We start from the raw sequence: 21,487 nt of genomic DNA on the forward strand, positions 1-21,487 counted from the left end.
ATGCGCTATGCACGCATTGCATGCACTGACGGTATGCGCTGGCCGGGTGAGCGTTGCACAAGCAGATGACAGAGCAAAGTTCGTTTGTATTTTCCATGATCACAAAACACAAAAAAAGCCGAGGACCAATGCAGAATTCTTCCCAAAATATCATCAACAATGATATTTGCAGATGACAACATGTAAGTTTAAAATGAAACAATATCAAAGACATGAATCACGTAGAGTCGATCCGAACGATTTTCGGTCAACTAGCATTCGCGGTCCAGACTCGCATACACCAGCCCCGCCCGCAGCCCCGTACACTCACTCTCCCCAAACAACAGGCGTGCATGATGCCAGCACCAGCAAACAAGTGCGACCAGCGGGAGCACTGTAACTTGCCTGAGATTGTGTAATTGGATCCAAAATGAGCTCCAAATTGATGGGAATAAATACGTAATTTTCTCTGGATGGTCATTTGAATTGGTATTCAATGCTGATATAACGATTGTGAGGAAAGATTGTGGAATATGAGTTATGACGATGTTCGAGAATTAATGCTGATATGATAATCCACTCTTTTTATATTTATTTTTAGACACAAGACAAGAGCATGCGATCGAAATAAATATGAATGTCTCGGATCGAGCTCTAAATTAATATAAATTATTATTGGATGTTAAATAATTACGATTTAATAAGATTTTATGGCCATACTAAAAATTTTGACGATGTCAGCAAAGTATGTCATGTTCATTAATAGTATTATACTGGCATTATTTTTATTTTTATTCCATCTCTGGCCTGGGCATCCCGGAGCTAGCTAGCTCCGAGAAAAAGAAGCACAATGCGCATGCGCGTTCGTTGACGTAGGACATATTTTCCATTCATGAAATCAGAGCCAAAAGTTGGGCACAAACTAGCTTCAAATTGATGGAAAAAAATATCAAACGCACTTTTCTCTGTTTTGTCATGTAAAATGTTATTATATGGTGATATTACGATCTTGAAAAGAGTTTCTGCATGTTGACAATTTTCGATAATCAATCCTGAGGTGATAATTTTTTTTTAGACAAGTGCACTCACTCAAGTCGATCGTCATGTGATGTCCGCCATTGAAAATTGAAACAAAATACAAACGTTTCACATCAAGCTCTAAATTCATATTCATGCAAATTATTGTTAAATATTACGATTAAATAATGTTCTATGGTCATGATATTAATATTGTTCATGATAGCAAGGTTTATTTTACGTTGATCGCATCAATTTTCCGGCTATTTTCTGGTTTGATTAAAGCACAGTACTGCCCATGCGCTGCACGATCGATGACTTCCATTCATGAAGAATTCATCGTGCATAAATTATCTCGGCACGAGCAGACGAGTAAGACTCGAACAATGATCGAAATAAACTTCAAATTAATGGTGAATAGGCATCATAATTACACAATCGGTTTCATTTTGGGGGGAACACAAATCAAGTAAGTAGTAGTCAAGTTGGACATTACTCTTTATTGTGATGATTGATTGTGTGAACCAAACGAATCGGCCGGCCGACGTATTTATTTATTTTTTTCGATGCACCGATTTTGCAAAATCTGCACCGGCGGTCGATGACATCGATCGAACACCGATTTTAAAATCGATTTGACTCAGGCTTATTTCAGATTATGATAATTAATTCATGATTTTTAGTTAACATATTGGTACATACAAAGTCAATGATGTGCGATTCGATTCTCAATTTCAATAAAGTTTACAGACAATAAAAAAAATGATGTTGAATTGTAGTTATTTTTGGATTGGAGCAGTTGGATTTACGATTATTACTGTCACATACAGTACTAATGTGGCATTGAAATGTCAAATTATTGTTTAATGGCAGTCATTCTTTACTACACGTACTTTAAAACACTTGTTTTTTAGGTTCTTTTCCGTACTGTGGCCATGATGGTTCCTGATTATGCATTAATTGCTGAGATTAGTCTCTACTCCATGGGCTTTGTTGATGCTAGATCTCTATCTACCAAGATCGTCGCTACCTACAAACTATGCTCTGAACAGGTACAGTCATCCTTTTGATATTATGGTTACTCAACTTCTTGGCAACTCCATAAAATAATCAGTCTGTTTGTATGTCTGAACCCACATTTTCCTATATTCTCTCTTCTTTTTTAGGAAGTATTCAAGCCATGATAATTTTCCCCACTATTGATTGCGCCTAAAGTTTGATTTTGACCTAGTTTTTATGTTTGTTACGTATTTTCTACTGTTAGAGTTAGTTTCAGAGATTGAACTTGGTATGAGTGAAAGTTTACAGGGAGGGAAAAAATGAGTAAGGATAGGCTGGACTATGTGAAGCCAAAGCTTTCAGATGTAAAGAAGCAGCATGACGTTTTACAATATATTCGGAGAAAGATCTACATGTATGCAACAAATGACCAAATTGAAACAGAAATTAAATAGTGATAACCCCTGGATTACATGTGTACTCTAAATTTGATTGCACCATTGTTTTATTTTATCCAGCTGTCCTCTCAACATCACTATGACTATGGTATGAGAGCAGTGAAGTCTGTTTTGACTGCAGCAGGGAATCTGAAGCTTAAGTTTCCAGACACAGCTGAAGATATTCTTGTGTTGAGATCAATCAAAGATGTCAACCTACCAAAGGTAATTTACAAAGGATTTTACAATGTGTAGAACTATAGAGCTTGGTATTTGTGTAATTGTGATAGAATAACACACTTTAGATTAGTCAAGAGATTGGCCCAACCCACAATGTTCTCACGTACATGTATAACATGATTGTAATAATGTTTCAGTTATTTATTTTAATTCCAAAGTAGTTAGTCTTAAAAATCCTTTTAAAATCCCTCCATCTATACAGGCTATGCAAAATAATAATAATAAGTTATGTATGATACACAAAGTTAAATGCAAAAGGAAAAGAGAATGGGAAAAAGTATGTTAGACTGAATATGAGATGGAAAGCACAAAAGAGAAAAGCTTTATTACTAGCTATCCATGTCAGAATCCAAGTTATAGAGACACTGTACATATGCTTTACTTTTAAGCCATTGCTGCAGTGGTAAGAATACATTTTATCATACCTTTTTCCTCCCCAGTTTTTATCTCATGACATCCCACTGTTTGAAGGCATCATCTCGGATCTTTTCCCTGGAGTAGAGCTTCCTCGTCCTGACTATGGTGTCCTGGAAGAGGCTCTCAAGACAAATATTACCAGACGAAAACTTCAATATGTGCCTTGGTTCATTGAGAAAATAATTCAGGTATGTACATGTAGGAGTCGATAAAGCGGTAGTATGAAGTGATTCATATACATGTATGAGTAAATAAATAGAGAGTCTTAACTGAAGATAATCATGATTGTTTCAAGTTCTGATTGTTGTTCACAGGTCTCCGTAGTTCTGTATACCGACATTGAAATGTGTACTGAACTACTGCATATACCTTGTCAAATAGAATAAGTATATTGTCATCATTCACAAAACATCTGACAAAAAGGGGCAATTCCTTTTGAAACATATTGCAACTCTCTTCCACAGCAAGTTTCACCTTTTTAATATTTGATATACCGTCTAAATCATAGTATGAGTATCTACTAAATTTGTTTTACTGCACTTCATGTTTTTACAACATATTGTTGAAGTCAGTAGTATGAAATTGGGTTTGTTTCTCTCTCTTTTGGACTTGGATAGAATGACAGTTAATACTACAGTCACACCAATGGAACTGACTCCAAACCAATCAAAGATAAATTATTTGGAATGACATAGCATCAGTTGGTTTGTAGTCTGTTTTTTTAATGACTTAAGTATAACCATGTGTTCCTTCTGTTTATGTATTTCTACTTCAGATTTATGAGATGATTCTTGTACGTCATGGTTTGATGATAGTAGGTGATACTATTGGAGGTAAGTCCAGTGCATTCAAGGTTCTATCAGATGCTCTTGGTGATCTAGAGAAAGCTAAACTCATGGATGAACATAGAGTAAGTATGGTAACTCTAGAGTCTGTCCAATATTAGAAGTAGGTCAGAACATTTGGGAAGTTAATGGAATGTCATGGGCCAAGTAAACTTGCATTGTGATTCTGTAAGGTACAAAAGTAATTAGTTCTGTATTTCTCTGAAAAAATGTATTTAATAACTACAGTATTAATATGACAATGAAGTCAGTGTCCATCATAGGACAACTCCTTCCTTCTGATTCACTTTATTCTTGTTTTAATTTTCCATGTCTGCTTATGCACATATGAACATGCTATTTATTAAGAGTCTTATGCATTATGAAGAAACAAAGTATTTGTGTTTTAATTGTTGGAATCATGTTTAGTAGTCTAACACTGTTTACCTTCAAGGATAGATGATTATTGTTTCAGCTGACTGCTGAGAAATCATGAAGGCATAAAAGCCACCCCCTCCCAACAACAACAACAAAAAAGACAAAAAAGAGGAAAATAGAGAGCCAGTTACTTTATATCTTCTTTTAAGAACATCATGAGGAATCATTTCTTTACCAAAGGGTACTTACATCTAAAATGTATTTGGAACCTAGATAAATAGAACTCATTGACACTTCTACCAACTAATCTATCACATATATTGTTTGTCTTTGATTACAGGTTGAGTATCGTATCATCAACCCCAAAGCCATCACTATGGGTCAGCTGTATGGCCGATTTGACCCAGTTTCTCATGAATGGTCTGATGGTGTCTTGGCTAATACGTTTAGAGAACATGCCTCTAGTACATCAAATAGTAGGAAATGGTGTATATTTGATGGACCAGTAGATGCAGTATGGATTGAGAACATGAACACAGTACTTGATGATAATAAAAAGGTAACATATTCAGGAATAGTTTTAAAATTTGTGGCATAGCACATAGAATGCAATCTGTCTATTTCCCTTTCTCAATGCAGATTCTTATATTAGAGTTTGAAGATACGGTTCTATAAGTTTTCTGTCCCTATTCTCTTAAATGCAAATTCTAGTTTTGGAAGACCTCAGTAGCGATTGAAAGTTTCTTGTTTTTGGCTATTGAGGAGCAAAACATTAATATATTAATGAGAGACAAAGTAGGCTAAACCTATTCTAGGTCTGTTGTAACCTTAGAATGGACAAGTCAGGTTGTGCAATTCTTGTAACTCTTAGCTTTATAATGCACATGATAAATCATTGATTTTGCATGCCAGCTGGTCCTGAGTCAGCTTCCCTAGCACAATATTTCATTGGTTTCAGAGCAATATTCCATTTGCCGCCACTACGGGAAATGCATACAATTATATACTTTTTAAGGAATATAAACTAGATATATACAGTACCAGTCCCCTTGAATCAGCCCTCCCCCCCCCCCCCCCCCCGTATTCTTAGGCATCAGAGTAGCCCAGCCTTTTCAGGGTTAAGGTTGTGTTTTTTTCCCCCTATGAAGATTGGAGAATCAAAGTTGCAGTTTTTTGCCATTTTGAAAATGAAAAAAAAAGTGAATTGCCCAAACTGCTCTAGATCACTGTGATAATTTGTTTTATTTCAATAACAGCTCTGTTTGATGAGTGGTGAGATCATACAGATGAGTAATAAACAAAACATGATATTTGAACCAAAGGATTTAGAGCAAGCCTCACCAGCTACTGTCAGCAGGTAAATCATAACATTTCACTTCAAATTAATGATTACTCAAACAATATTGATACAAACATACTTTAGCAACCACAAGAGTCACCCAAAAGAATATCACCTGTTTTTAGTGACCATAAGTTTGGTTACCTTTGAATAGTTTACCTCCATTGTGAAAGCTGTATTACAGGAACTTGTCCATAATGACCACCTGCTTATAGAGACCTTTTTTTTTTCCTTTGAGTTGTTTTTATAGATAGATTAGATTGCAATAATATTTATACAACCGAGGAACAATGAAAACAATACATTCTAATCTGCTTTATCAAAGGCCTGTACAAGAAGATCATCTGTCTATTGGACCAGCCATAAGTTTGGTGTTTCTTAAAAAAATTCCCTATTGAAAATCATTCTTTACAGGAACTTACAGCTGCTTTACAAAGTTTGCTTTTCTTGTAGGATGGAAGAGACAAGTTACTGCCATTATTATAGCGGTTTTAACATCTTTATAACTTTTGAGTGTTGTCTTGTATCTTGTAGTTATGACACATCTGGGAAATATCTTGATTGAAATGATTTCACCTGGGGTAGAGTTAATGGTTGTTTTAGGTCTTTTGTGATTGCTTCTTAAATTTTGATTTTGTTTTACTAAGAATCTGTGTATAAATACATACTTGCAATTGTCCCATATGTGTCCATTGTTTGTTTTTGTCAGTTTTAACATTTGATTCTGATATGATACAGATGTGGAATGATATACATGGAACCATCTCAGTTAGGTTGGCAACCACTAGTAGCATCATGGATGGAACATGAAGTACCTGACTTTATTACTAAACAGCAGAAAGAAACTATGCAGGTTAGTCATGTCATTATTCAGAGGTTCCAGTACAGGTCGGCTAAACTTTGTATGTATTAATTTATCTCTGTATAATTAGGACAATTACAAATCTTAAATAGTCTCATGAGGATTTCATGTAGTTTCTTTGCCTCAAATTAGCTTTCCAAAATCCATAACTACCCGGTATACTGAGAGGAAAATTTCAATTCCATTATGTAATAGAATTGAATATTTGAATATTTGATATAGAATTCTGTTCTGTTGTGAAAGGGTTCTGTTTATTCGATTTGATTTTTCAGAATTCAAATAGTTTAAAAAGTTTTGAAAAAGAGTTTTGCCTTTATTTCTGTAAAAACTTTAGCAAATGTAAAATTATGTTTACAGATGTGTATCAATCAATATAGATAACAGTAGTTATCCTTGTGTCTGGGAACCGATGTTCCATGTTACCAAAAAAAAGGCCTGACTCAGGGCTATGTGCGAACCTGAGACACCTGAATCAGTTTACCCAATACCTACTGGAACTGGGTGGTCACTGTACAAATTATATGGTATTACAGGGTGCAGTAGTTGAAGGGTTGAGCTAGATTACAGATGCAAGCCACACTGCCCTTTGCCTCACCTGATACATCTGCTTTTCCATTTCAACATTATCCCCATGTTTAGTTTAGACTGCACAAATCAAAACCACTTCAAATTTAAGCATGTCATGGTTGTCCAAACCCTCAAACCAATGTGTACCTACAAAAGGTTTATCTCCACAATTTCATAATCACTATGTAGAGCAATAGATATACAGATTGTTTGATAAATTACAAATTATGAAAGTGACGTCTTGATCATTAGATAATGAATGTATGATGTGATTTTGGTGATGGTTCTATCTCTCCTGCACTCAGATGTTGTTTGAATGGTTACTACCACCATGTTTACACCATGCTAGTCGTATCTGTCGTCAGCTTGTTCCTATGTCTCCTATGCACATGACTATGTCTATGCTAAGACTCTACAAATGCCTTCTCACTGATGTTGGGTAAGATGATAGTTATTCTCATACTTGAACTTACATCCACACCCACAAACAAACACATGAAAGTGCAAATTGTTTATTACACAGTTTTTTTTTTTTTTAACCCTTTTGCTGTAATATTGATTAACATTTTGTATGTGACATGTGTGCACCCAAAGATTTATGCATTATTTTTTCCAACACCAAATAGTTCCAAGTGTTATCAAGCACATTGCCATGATAAGTTAAATAATTGTACATGTTTATCTATTGTTGCATACAATTGATATCTTATTTATGATGAAAGTTGCCTTTTTAATCTACAAATTTTTCTAACATTTTTGGTTTTACAGTTCTGTTTGTGACATTGAATATGTATTTACCTATATGAGAATATTAATTTCATATCTGATAAAAAAATGTCTGTATTACGATATATTTAAGCTGGAGACCCCAGTTTTGAGTTTTCTAAAATGTGAATTCCATGTCTTCAAACTGTCTGAGGGATCATCTTAAATCTTTGTATAGGCCTGCATACTTGAGGAATGATGATCTGATTTTGTTTGTGGTCATAAGGTTAAAGGTCACAAAGTTTATCATTGAAAATTTTCAAAGTTGTGTGTGATATATTCCGGTTCTTACAATGGCGGAGGCATGAAGATTTAATTGCATGCATTTGAAAAATCCATCTAGTTTAATGTGTATTTATAAGTGTTATAATAATGATAATAATCTGCTTTATATAGCATTTGATGCATTTGAACGACCAAGTTCCAAGACTCAATTGCTAGGCTTACTACATAGGCTTTCGCATTCTTCTGGATACCCATTTAACACTTGGGTGGAGAGTGGAAATGTGTGGATTGAGGCTTGTCAAAGGAGGCTTGGTTGCGATGGGATTCGAACACATGACCCTTTGATTATGAGTCAAGAGTCAAAACCGCTTCCCCGCGGAGCTTCCACATGTTGTACATAACAAAATGTTGTACATAACAAAATTATTATTTCTTTTTAATGAGGGAAATTGTTATGCCAGGTTGAAGTACAATAGATTGATTGATGCTGAAAACAATAATGAAAGACATTGTTATATTACTGTTGAAGTAATGCATCTATGTTTGGAAATGTGAATTCTCTCTGAAGTGTTCCCAAGACTTCCATTTGAAAAATACAAAAAACCTTATATTTAGGATGGCCAGTTTGAATGTGAATTAAAATCTATTTGTTTTGTAATGTGCAATTAACCTCCTGCCACATATGCACTCCACAAACCCAGCCTCAAACCTGCCTCTACTAATACATGTATTTATTGATAAGTACATCACATGGTCCAGATATTATTTGAATCTCACTATTTGATATGTTTTGTTTTATAATTATTTTTAATGGTTGCTGTGGTGCTGGATGCTTAACATTTGACCTTTAATCCCCAATATTGATGGTGACCTATGCTGCTAACACAGGGCTATAAAGAGGAGGTATGATATATAATGTATCAATGTACAGTTTTATATTTCACTTGTTAGATATTTGACTTTACCAGGTGCAAGCCAATAGTTAAATGTTAGTAACCAATATAATGTTACTCATACATCTATATTTCAGCTTTGGTCAGGGTTGGCCAATTCAAGTCATGTTGATTTAGTTCATGATTCAAATTGCTATTTAAATCACCATGATAAAAAAAAATCACTGACTTAGGACATGAACAAGAAATGTTCATAATGTTTGTTCATGGCAGTTTTGATTCTCAAATCCATCCCCAAAACATTTGAAAGTTGTCAATCATCTGATAATTATTTCAATATGATTAAAATGATTGAAAAGCAAGTCAATAAAATCAACCGCTTCCATTAAAAGGGAAGTTAACCCTGATGAACAGTTTGTTGTAGAAATAAAACTGAAATAATAATAAATATTGGTGAAGGTTTGAGGAAAATCCATCTATGATTAAGTAAGTTGTTAGAATATTATTATTTTTTATTTGATACGTCATATGCAAGCAGACACCCAATTCATTCTTTTAATGGTTCATGGTGACTAAACTATTTTCTTTCAGGATGTGGTGTGAAATGATTTGTCTGTTGATATACCAAAGGTACAATAAATACTTTTTTTCCAATTTTTTTTGAGAAAATGACATTTCATTGATATTTTTACGACACAATATGTTTTGAAGCTGCTCACATATGATGCCACAAATAAAAAATATTGCATGTACATGTAGGCCTAGGTTTACACATTTTCACATTCCATTTCTTTGGTAGCCTATAGGTAGGCATTCTTCTTTGAAATAGGTAATTCTTAGATTTTATTTATAATGTACTATTTATGGATTAATCAAATGTAGAAAAAGTCTATGCAAACTCAATTACCGATACCAATTTTAGGGAAGAAACTGAAAGTGACGTTGATGATCTTGATGATGAAGTAGATGATCCTGATGCCTCTCTATCTGATCAGAAGCTCCTTGATGAACGTTCCAATATGATGCTCTGCTATTTCTTCTTCTCTCTTGTATGGTCTATTGGGGTTTCTGTTGATGGAGCATTCAGAGAAAAGTAAGTATAGGGGTCATATGAGATTGTATTTCACATGTTGAAATGTGTTGTGTGTATTCAGATCATATATGAAAGATGTTTGTGAAATGTACGTTGTTCATTTGCTCATGTTGCAATTGATAGAAGAAATTAAGTGATAATAATGATGAGATTGACCTTGTTGTACATTTTTCATTAAAAAGAATGAAATAGTGAGTATGATTTGTTTTCAGGATTGAAGAATACAAATTATTAAGAAAGTATAACTTTGAAAGCTGGTACCAATGACCATTACCAGATTTTGTTATGCAGCTGGAATTTCAAATGTCCACTACCCCCATCCAATATCTTATATGGGGTGAATATTTGCATCCCTGACTCTACTGAGTTCTGAGTGGTTACTCAAATGCTTGAAAGACCCTGTCTGCTGAAATCTAATGATCTTTCCTCTACTCCCTTTTGATACCTTGTATAACAAGAGGGCTTTATCAGTTCACTGAGTTTCAACTTGTAATGCTTGCCATGGCACACGCTTTAGCTCAACAGCAGTCAATTCAATCTCTTGTTACATTACTCTATTCAACAAGCAGGGGATTAGCCACACAAAGAATTGTCACCTCTGTATTGTTATTAGCTATCAGACATTTATTTTCTCTATTGAAAGTAGTGTAGTAAATTCAAAGGATTTCTTCAAGTCAAGAGTGTATATTGAAGGATTAAGAGGGATTATGCAACTCCTTGCTGACTGCATTGTCATGGTATTAAAACTTTCAAGATCACTTTGGAAATGTTTGTTTGTGCTTGTTTCTTTTCTTTTCTAATTATTCACATTAGATTCATGATTTATGCTTGATAATATGAAGGAATTTTCAAAATGATATGTCATTTAAATGTTGAAAGTTTATTTAAACTCACACGGGTTCTGATTTTAATTCACAGTATGTACCAAGCTGACATAAAGAATGTTGGTATGATTTTGAATATGACCTTTTTTACTTCAAGACGTTTCATTGAACTTTGAAATATAGGCTCTGATTTAATTGTTGTGATTGTTTTCCTCCCATAGCTTCAGTGAGTTCTTCAAGCAGCTCTGTGACATGGAAACGACTGGGAAGCACCCTCGTCCTAAGGAACTCAAGTTTGCTCGTAACCTGTTGATTCCCAAGCGAGGTTCAGTCTTTGATTATGTCTATACTAGGAAGACGTTTGGGGCTTGGAATAGATGGGAAACCTTTGTTACTCCTACTGAGATCGCTGATAATACTCAGGTATTAAAATCCTAATGATTGTAAAAATTACGAAGTGCTTTTTAACAATTTTATCTCTTGGACTACATATAACTGACACAGTGTTGATTTAGATGATAACTAAATGACTTTGACTACATAAAGTGACAGCATTAAGTCATTACTTTATATGTCATGTTTCATCAAATCAGCAGATGCTTCTCTCAAATCTCTTACGTGGACTACATACAAGTAAAATGATGACTGTAAAATATATGCCAGAAATGTATGAATTCACAGTTGAACAACTTAGTGAAGATATACACCAATTCCATTACACATAGATATTACAAGGATCTAGTAATTGATAAAATCTACCTTCTTTTAAATTTAAAAAGAGTCTAATTAAGGAAGAACCACTTGTGTAATTGCTAAGAATTTAAAAAACTGTTCATGGTCATTATTTTTATTACTTTATTAAACTTGTCTTATTTATCAATTTGCATGCATCACATTGGATTATTAAAACATGAAATTAAAAAGATGATGGTGAGATACTGTGTGCCGTGCTTATTTTTATATTAATATTTTGTTCAACCCTAATTATTTATTTTGTCTAAATGATAATCTTACATGTATATCAGGATATTTCCTCGGGTTATTTACCTGTTGAAAAAAAAGTAAAATGTACACCAATATTTATTTCTATTATCTTTTGAATAAATGTCAAGTTGTAATTGGTCACATATTTCTTTCTACATGTATATTACTTGGTAATTTAAATGTATTTTTGCACTATTTTCAATATGCAAATATTGAAATTTACGTATGTTGTTGTGATTTATTTTAGTACTAATTATTTATACCAGGTGAATGAACTGATCATCAAGACTGTAGATACAGAACGGCAGCTCTTCTTCCTCAAGAAGTTATTAATTCAAGGTGAGAAGGTTCTGTTTGTTGGTCCAACTGGTACAGGAAAATCGGCCATCACCAATGCCTTCCTTCTAGACTTAGCCAAAGGGGATTACATCCCAAATAATCTCAACTTCTCAGCTCAAACATCAGCTAATCAGACACAAGATATCATCTTGTCTAAGCTTGATAGGTGAGTTTAATAGTATTAGTGAAAGAAGTTGACCACAACACATTTTCTTGCCTTTCTGTTTAGCTGTATCAAAGCTCCTATTCTCCCTATCACACATAGCCAGTTTTACAGTGCAGCGTGATATCACTGATGCTTCAGACATGCAAAATGCACTGAACCTGTCATTTCCAACTTTGGAAAATTCATAATATTAGTACTGCTTCTTACTGGAGCGAAAATGGGTTGTCATAATGACCAGTTACAGAGAATTTTGTTTCGTGATTAAAGGACTTTCCATGTAAAAGAAATGTTCCTATAACTGTAAATGAAGGAATAAACTTTAAAAACTTGCCAGGAAAGCTGCAAATGTTTACCCTGTCTGCGAGACCATGTTGAGGCAGAACTTTCACCCAAGTAATGGTCCTCATCCAGTGATATTTCCCATAGTTTCTATGTTTGGTATCATCGGCTCAGCATGAGGCTGCTTCACAGAAAAATCTCATCAAATTAAATGTTAAACTATAAAATACTTATATTATTTGCAATAAAAAGAAAGTGCTTGTTTAGAACCAGAACTCTACATCCCAAGATATGAAGGTAAAAAAAATAAGAGTGCCAGAGATGGCTAGATTTGGACAGCTATTTATGCGATTGGGAGAGTTATTGTAACTGACAAATATTGTGATGATCTTACATATTTTAATTGCACTTTAAAAAAGTAAATGTATCATATATTCCATTGTGAACCAATAGATCTTATATTGTTTTACCTGAGTGTTTTTTTGGCTTTAAAAGGAGAAAGAAAGGTGTGTATGGTCCTACACCAGGCAAGAAACTTGTAGTGTTTGTGGATGATCTGAATATGCCAGCCAAAGAAAAATATGGTGCACAGCCTCCTATAGAACTCCTTAGACACTGGGTTGATCATGGCTACTGGTTCGACAGGTAATGTAGTCTTTAAAATCGTTTTACACCAATCTCAACATATCTTTCATCTGGTGATTGTACATTAAAAAAAATGTTATTATTGTTAGACCTACATCATTTTTCTTTCATTCAACAGCAGCTTTTAAAACCACCACCCTAGGTGCATGGTGAATTTAGTATAAAGTGATATTATCTTTTGTTATCCTCACATCAACTAGTCTGATCTCAAATGCTCTCCTACATGTATGTCATCTGTTGCTGTATGAGGATAAAAGTGTGTTCAAGTAGCATACACAAAAACACCCTCACCCACACACACAATAGACACGTTAAACTTATACAAAATGATGGTTCTTGTCAGGGTATCACAAGTAAAATTATTTCACCATATTTGCTCTCCAAGTGGTAGAGTAGTACTGATATATTTTATCAATGAATGCACACAGTGTATTGTATTGATAAAGAAAAAAAAAATCAGATAAATAAATTGTAGATGTGACAATTATGATAATATATGCCACAATTTTAATGTGCTTTACAGAAGTAATATCAAACTTATTTGAATGCTATCATTGATTTTAGGAAAGACACAAGTATGTTGTTCCTTGAGGATATCATGTTAGTATCAGCAATGGGTCCACCAGGAGGAGGTAGGAATACAGTTACTCCTCGCTTTCTACGTCACTTTAATATCATCACCATAGACACATTCAATGAAGAGACTATGAAGAATATCTTCACTCCACTCCTGGACTGGCACTTCAATCAAGGTTTTGAGACTAATCTTAGAAGGTACTCAAGGGTAAGTACTAAGTATCAAGTGAAAACTTTCAAAACAGATTGCAATTTGAAAAAAAAGTTTGAGTTTTTATTGTAAACGAAACTTTTTTTGCCGTTACATAAACCTGTATTTTGTTGGAGATAGGTTGTTGGATGATTTAGTGGCCAAAATGAATATTAAAAGAATGTAATAAATCTTAATTTGTATGTTCTGAACTTTAGAAAGAAAAAATCAGTTATTAAGGAAATGGTTTTAAAAAGATGTGAACCCCCTTTGTTTTGCAAATGATCAGAATTGTTGAATAATGTGATCCAATATTTCTTGATTTGTTCCTTCATTATTTCATGTTGCATTATATTTTCAGATAATGGTATATTCTACCACTGAAATCTACATCCAAGCCATCTCTAGTTTCCTGCCCACCCCATCCAAGTCTCATTATGTCTTCAATCTACGAGACTTTGCTAGAGTTGTACAAGGTATCCTTCTTATCAAGCCCTCATGCATGCCATCAGGACCAGATGGAGCTAAGAAACTCATCAGACTTTGGGTTCATGAGGTCTATCGAGTCTTCTATGATCGCTTAGTCGATGATGACGACCGTCAGACATTCTTCACCATGGTCAAGGTATTTAGCATGTATCTCATATTCTTTCAATATATATTCATGATCAATCCCCTGTTTCTGATAATGTTGGTTGTCAAGATTACCAGCCTGTGTATAAAGTAATTTTAAGTTTAGTGCTGGTGTGGGTGTTTAAAATACAAATCATGCTGTTGATCCAAGCTCCAGCACCTCAGCTGAACACTGAGTGATATCAACCCTAGCAACAGCCATATTTTTATTTTGTGTTTTGTCTGGTGCTTTGTAGGGCCTAGTATACCAACACTAACGTTTAATACCAAACTTGCAATCATATGTATTGTCTTGAGTGCCAAAAAAGGTGTTAAGCAATTAACTAATATAGTCCTACATGGACCATCCAGGCATCATATCCAGAGGGTTGATTTTCTTACTCTTAAACAACTTTGTGAGAAATCCTTTATTTGACATGTTTCATTAGCACCCACAAACATTATTGTCACAAAGCGATATTGATTTGAAAGTAATTTAGAACCTGTTTGATTTGATAAAAAACATTCTATATAATTTCTTTTTGCAGAAAAATACCACAGGAAAGTGTGTTTGAGATATTCCCACCTGGTTTTAACATACCTTAATCATGAATTTGTTTGTTTTTTATAATGCTTGCCATCCCCATTCTAATTCACTGTGATAGATATGTATTTTATTTGTTTTGGCATTAATAACTGCATGGCATATTAAAAAAGGCATGTTGATAAATGTGTGTCTTGTGCTACTTTATTTTGATTGTAGAGTATTGTTCAGAGTCAGTTTAAAGAAAAGATGAACAACATCTTCACTCATCTTTCGACTGGTAGAGAGGTTACTGATACCAATATGAGAAGGTAAGACTTGTTTGTCTGTCAATAATCTTCTTTATCACAATTCTTCACATTTGAAAGTGCATCAAATGATATGCCATGATATGTACATGTACACTTTAAGGCCTATAGCAAGAATTTCAATTGGTTTCTGTATAGTTGAAACAAAACAGCTATTATTTAGTATGATAAAAAGGCTGCATTCCATTTGTGAAAGCCTAATTGAGTATTTTTCATATGTGCTTTATCAAACCTATTGTTATCTGAAACAAATATAACAAATAAAGCTTAAATGCAATGCATTTAGACAACTTTCTGTTATATTATCATATCAGTGTAGCAAGTTTGTGTGTTTGTGTGTGTGTTCATATAGAAAACCAGCTCATCTGCAAAAATATGTATGTATACCCTGCATTCCTAAAATATATGACAATGTATTTAATATTCCTATTGCTTTAATAGAAGAGAGAGATATTCTCTTAAATGAACATCTGTAGAATGTTGCTTCATTGATATATTGTTTCTGACAGTATTTCATGCATAGCTTATAGATGTTAGCTTAGATTGCAAACCAAGGTGTATTGTCTAAGCCTCATCCCATCATCATCTTTTATACCCTAAACAATATTTGCATCCATTCCACCCCTGCCTTCCCATCATGCAGCAGTAGCGCACATCCCGAAATACGAGATGAACATCTTCGCAGGTATCTTTCTCTCAAGTGCAGTTACAAATTTGTTTGAGCTTTCTTTATTTATCCTAACTAATGATTTAAAAAAAATATCTATTTCTTTTTCAATTCTTGCATGATGTACTAGATTGTGTTATGGTGTCTCAATTGAGGCAAATTTATCTTAGAGAATGATGAAAATATTACAATGAAAGTTTTTCATTGAAAATGTTCCCTTGAAGAATTTGTATAATTACTATGAGTGTAGACCCAAGATGAGGTGACAGAAAAGCTTTGTGAAAATGAAAAAAAAAGAAGTTTTAAACCTTGTATGGGATTAGATTTCATAACTCTTTCAGGGTTGATTTATATAACAATTTTATTGTTTTTTTTTAATCTAAGTTTAATTAAACATACTAATTATCCTCTTGAAGTATGAATACATTTAGTGTGACATAATATATTTCATTTGACACCAGTTGATTGAAAAGTAGACTAGATAGAACATTAGATTTGTATACTACCTTTTGTATTAATAGTAACTTCGATGCTACGTCATTTCATTTGTTATTCAATTTATTATCTAGTCCTACAATGTAAGTCTGTTTGTTGGCTTTCTCACATTTCATTTTTGCATGTTGCATTTGCTGTGATTATAGTTTTTTAATATACACGTATCTTTAATGTAAGTTGAGGTAAGTATAGTTTGATTTGATATTTAATTCATAAGTATACAAACCTGCAGTGATTTTTCTACCTGAACAGTGAATAGACTCATTGCCCTGCACTGTCCATACACAATATTATTATCAAATAGTTTGCTTTCATACTTAAAAAAAATATATACTGTAGCAGTTGTCAAGAAATTTGAAAAAAGTGTGTTACCTTGCTTTTCGTTTGCTAAGTTTACAGAATCAACCAATTTAATTTCAGTGATGCTTGATAAAAAGTTCTTTGCAATTAAATCTTAGATAACAAATAGTATTTAGGATCTTATCAGAACTGAAACATTAGATTGATAGATTATTCAAAAGTTTATAAGCTACAAAGCACATTAAAGTGCATTTGCATTGCTTACAATCCGAGTACTTTTCATTTATAAGAAAAACTCAAATCAGTAATCTTTATAAATAAGCTTTATTGTATTTCTCACGAGCCTGAGTTATCTGGGGTAATACAATGTGAGTATGGTTATGATTACATGGGAAAGGATCAATTATTTTTTGTTGTCCAGCTTGCCATTTTTTCACTTTCTGCTTTGGATTGGATCTTGAAGGGTATTTGGCCATGTGACCAAGAATTATTTACTAATTTGACATAAAGTTTTGATCGTAAAATTATTAATATTTGCTCTGTCAAAAATTGTTACATTCTATCATCAAAGGAATCAGAGTTATTGAATATGAAGATAACTTCTTTTTTTATCTAGTTAGGTTCAAATATTTCCTAGGTTATTTTTCTCTTGTTGATTATATGCTATTGTTGAAACAAGATAATGATTTATCTTGTTTTGATTTTATAGCTTATTCTTTGGAGATTATATGAGAACCAAGGATGATGAGAAGAACTATGATGAAATCACTGATCTGGAGGGACTCAGAGAGGTAAAGCATATTGTATCTGATTATATCATATTATATCCCCAAATTATTCATTACAAAGATGTGAAGTGTGATTGGTAACTTACATCTACAATATTTATTTTTATTTATTTATTTTTTAAATATTTGTTTTGTAATTTATTTATTATTTATTATTTATTATTTTATTTAATTTTTTTTTTCATTCATTCATTTATTTATTTGTTTATTTATTTATTTATTTATAAATTATTGATTGATTGATTTATTTATTTGTAACTTACTTCCTTATTTATTTATTTGTTTATTAATTAATTAATTAATTCATTCATTTATTCATTCATTCATTCATTTATAATTTATTTATTTATTTTTTTTTTTTGGGGGGGGATGGTGTCCAGTCTCCAAAGCACAGACAAACCAGGGATGATTTTTACAGAGCTGCCAAGTAGTACGGATTTTCAGTATTTAGTACTGAAAAATGAGAAGAATATTGATAGTTTCATGCAAAATACTGATTTCTAAAGTTTCAGTTTTATGTGTTGTCCTATGGTATTTCGTTGAAAATACTGATTTCCTCACCAAAATACTGATTTTCAGATAACTATTGTCAATAGTTATATGATTCCCAAACGTCAACATGCTATTTTACAAGGTACTTGTTTGATATTACTTTCAGAATGTTGAGAAGTATCTAGAGGAATATAACCTAATGACTAAAGCTCCTATGGATCTTGTTATGTTCCGATTTGCTATTGAGCATATCTCAAGGATCAGCAGAGTTCTCAAACAACCCAATGGACATGCTCTTCTTGTTGGTGAGTTAACTATTTATTGCCTCTCAGTTCTGTATATATTATGCATTAGACTTTTCAAATCATTCTTTCTTTCATAATTGATATATATATATATATATATATATTTTCTTTTTTTTTGGTTGGTGGAGAGAAAAAGGGACGTCTTATCCTTTGCCAATTGTGCACCTTTTCTCCGCTAACAAGGATACTTTTAACTTTCATTTGTGCTCATCCTGTTTTGTATAAGTTTTGTCATCATATTAGTGCGTACATTTTCTTCAAAACGTAACATCATCTCGTGAAACTTTTGAGGTATAATTTTACTGAAGTATGCAGCCCATCGCCATTTTGCTCCACGGCCTTCTACTGTGCTCGCTATCCAGTGGTTCAGCAGTCATGATACCGGTACTGTCCGCTGCCTGTTCAATCGCGGCCTTTATACGGTTTGCTCTACCAGAATTGCCATTAACGCATTGGAATGACCTCGACAGCGACCTTGCCAAACAAGTCGCACCCCTTCATCATGACCTATCTTCGGGGGCTATCCCCCCCTCAGAAGCAGGAGACTGCTTTTCGATTCTGCTGCAGGAATTTTTCGGCGAGATCAAAGATTTTGAACCGAAAAATAGCACATCGCCCTATTTTGAAAGACCCCCAAAACCCTCAATCAAGTGAAAAGAATGAAGAATAGATTAAGGAAGAAAGCCTTCGCTAAAGACGCCACGGAAGATGATCGCCGGAATTTTTACGATGCGCTCCATACATACGACCATCTTAGGGGTTTAGACAGACGCCAGGAAAGAAAGCGAACTACTGCCCGGGAAGAAAAGCACTTCAAATTTCTGGGACTATTGTAAAAAGCTCGTCAACGGTTCGCTATATAGTGATACTCCAAGGCCTTCTTTTTCCCAGGAATTCGCCGACGAATACTTCACTTCCCACTACCAATCACCTTCAGAAATTAAAACTTCAGATCTTAATTGGATTCCAGACACAGCCCGTCCCAGTACACAGGCAACCCCACCCCAATTTGACACTACTCCAATTCGTCCATCAATTGTGAAGAATGTTCTACGGAAGAAGAGTTCGCATTCCTCACCTGGACCCGATGGACTGCACTATGGTATGTTAAAGAAGTTACCTTGCACGCACCACTTTTTAGCTACCCTCTACACCAAGGTGATGCAAACTGGTATTCCTCCTCCTAATTGGTCTAAAAGTAAAGTTTCACTAATATACAAATCTGGCGATACTTCTCAGCCAGGCAACTTTTGGATGATTTCACTGTCAAATGTAGGAAAAATCTATCACCAGATATTAGCCGAAAGATTTGAAAATTTCATGATAGATAATATTCTAATTGATTGTAACTTACAAAAGGCTTTTCTGAAAGGTATAAATGGGTGTACTGAACATAATTTAGTGATGCATGAAGTACTATCCCATGCGAAAAGTAAATCTAGGACAGTACATGTGACATGGTTCGATCTGGCTGATGCTTTTGGATCGGTTAGTCACGATCTTATCCATTACATGTTACAAAGACATAAATTTCCTAATTCTGTTCAGTTATACATGAAGAATTTGTACAGCTCACTTTCTGGAAGAGTAATTACTAAAGATTGGATTTCAAACGAGTTTAAGTTTTGGAAGGGCATTTTTCAGGGGGACCCACTCTCTCCATTAATTTTCATTATGTGTTTCGATCCAATAATTCAATTTTTGAAGGTTAACTCGGCTTATGGTTACGATTTGAGTGGAAAACGGATCATAACGACACCTTTTGCCAATGATTTTTGCCTGATATCTAATAATAAAAGAACACATCTAAGGTTATTAAATCAGATAGACAAGCACATTAAATCAATGGGACTATCTTTAAAACCCTCAAAATGTCGCTCTCTTTCTCTTACATCTGGAAAGTTCAACGAACTGGGGTTCATGGTTGGGGAGGAGCAAGTGTCTTCGATTGGGAATGACATTCATAAATTTCTCCGGTCTGTTATAACCAAAAACCTCGCCTCCTCTGATGTTCATGCGTACATTTCAAATAAACTTGAAACTCGTTTGAAAAATATAGATGATTCTCTGATACGTAATGAATATAAACGTAAGGTTTACTCTCGATACTTGTTGCCATCACTACGCTTTGATCTTACCGTAAATGATATTACCCACTCTCACTGTTTAGCTTTGGATTCTGTTTCTAACGTTTATCTTAAGAAATGGTGCGGTATGCCTCCCTCCGCGACGTTGGCTTTTATACATATGCCAAATGGTCTAAACATTCCGAATATCTCCGATTTGTTTACAGAGAATGTCATACACTTTCATACGTAACTATGAGAGAACAGGGTGACGAAAATGTAAATCACTGTTTGGATACTCGACTGGAACGAGAGAAGAAATGGGTTAGGAAGAAATCAATTATTGTTAAATCTGACATTGTATATTCTCAAATCGAACAAAATAGCTTGAAAAGGAAGAAAACCGAAGCGAAAAAGCTGCTCACTCAAGAAGTGAGTGAGATTTGGCATTCACATGTAAAGAATCTACTAGTTCAAGGTCGGTTTCTGGATCTCCTGTCAACAGAAGACAATTGTGTCATCTGGAAAAGTATAATGTATAACTTACCTGTACGAGTGCTAAAATTTCTCATTAATTCTGTAACCGACACAACCAACACGAGCTAATTTGGTTAGATGGGGTAAATCTGTTACAAACAGATGTGAACATTGTAAAGGTATCGAAACATTAAATCGTCTTGAATAGCTGCCCTACCTTCCTCTCACAGGGCCGCTATACATGGCGCCATAACAATATTTTGAAATACTTTGTACGTCTGGCTACAGAAAACACAATTGATAAACCCGAACTGCAAATCTTTCACGACATCCCGAACATGAATGGTTATTCTCCGGCCTCGACAATCCCCATGTCATGCACGCAAACAAATTTC

The 21,487-nt window shown here is 34.1% G+C and overlaps 1 protein-coding gene across 20 annotated transcripts in view; it reads left to right on the forward strand.

Moving 5' to 3' along the window:
* LOC129256800 (dynein axonemal heavy chain 3-like) overlaps positions 1-21,487 on the forward strand; it is a 101,979-nt gene that overhangs the window by 39,627 nt on the left and 40,865 nt on the right. For 14 of the 20 annotated variants that reach the window (XM_064097606.1, XM_054894969.2, XM_054894971.2 and 11 more), the window contains exons 29-47: positions 1,911-2,048; positions 2,514-2,657; positions 3,113-3,277; positions 3,865-3,999; positions 4,632-4,850; positions 5,548-5,648; positions 6,369-6,483; positions 7,365-7,498; positions 8,938-8,952; positions 9,865-10,035; positions 11,081-11,282; positions 12,110-12,348; positions 13,123-13,272; positions 13,837-14,056; positions 14,400-14,663; positions 15,414-15,505; positions 16,146-16,187; positions 17,674-17,755; positions 18,411-18,549. In XM_064097606.1, the coding sequence (XP_063953676.1) occupies positions 1,911-2,048; positions 2,514-2,657; positions 3,113-3,277; positions 3,865-3,999; positions 4,632-4,850; positions 5,548-5,648; positions 6,369-6,483; positions 7,365-7,498; positions 8,938-8,952; positions 9,865-10,035; positions 11,081-11,282; positions 12,110-12,348; positions 13,123-13,272; positions 13,837-14,056; positions 14,400-14,663; positions 15,414-15,505; positions 16,146-16,187; positions 17,674-17,755; positions 18,411-18,549 (2,767 nt within the window). The remainder of the gene's footprint in view (positions 1-1,910; positions 2,049-2,513; positions 2,658-3,112; positions 3,278-3,864; positions 4,000-4,631; positions 4,851-5,547; positions 5,649-6,368; positions 6,484-7,364; positions 7,499-8,937; positions 8,953-9,864; positions 10,036-11,080; positions 11,283-12,109; positions 12,349-13,122; positions 13,273-13,836; positions 14,057-14,399; positions 14,664-15,413; positions 15,506-16,145; positions 16,188-17,673; positions 17,756-18,410; positions 18,550-21,487) is intronic. The other 6 variants (XM_054894972.2, XM_054894974.2, XM_054894981.2 and 3 more) reach the window with 3 other exon arrangements.

This window comes from Lytechinus pictus, chromosome 3 (assembly GCF_037042905.1).
Source record: "Lytechinus pictus isolate F3 Inbred chromosome 3, Lp3.0, whole genome shotgun sequence".
Taxonomy (NCBI): Eukaryota; Metazoa; Echinodermata; class Echinoidea; order Temnopleuroida; family Toxopneustidae; genus Lytechinus; species Lytechinus pictus.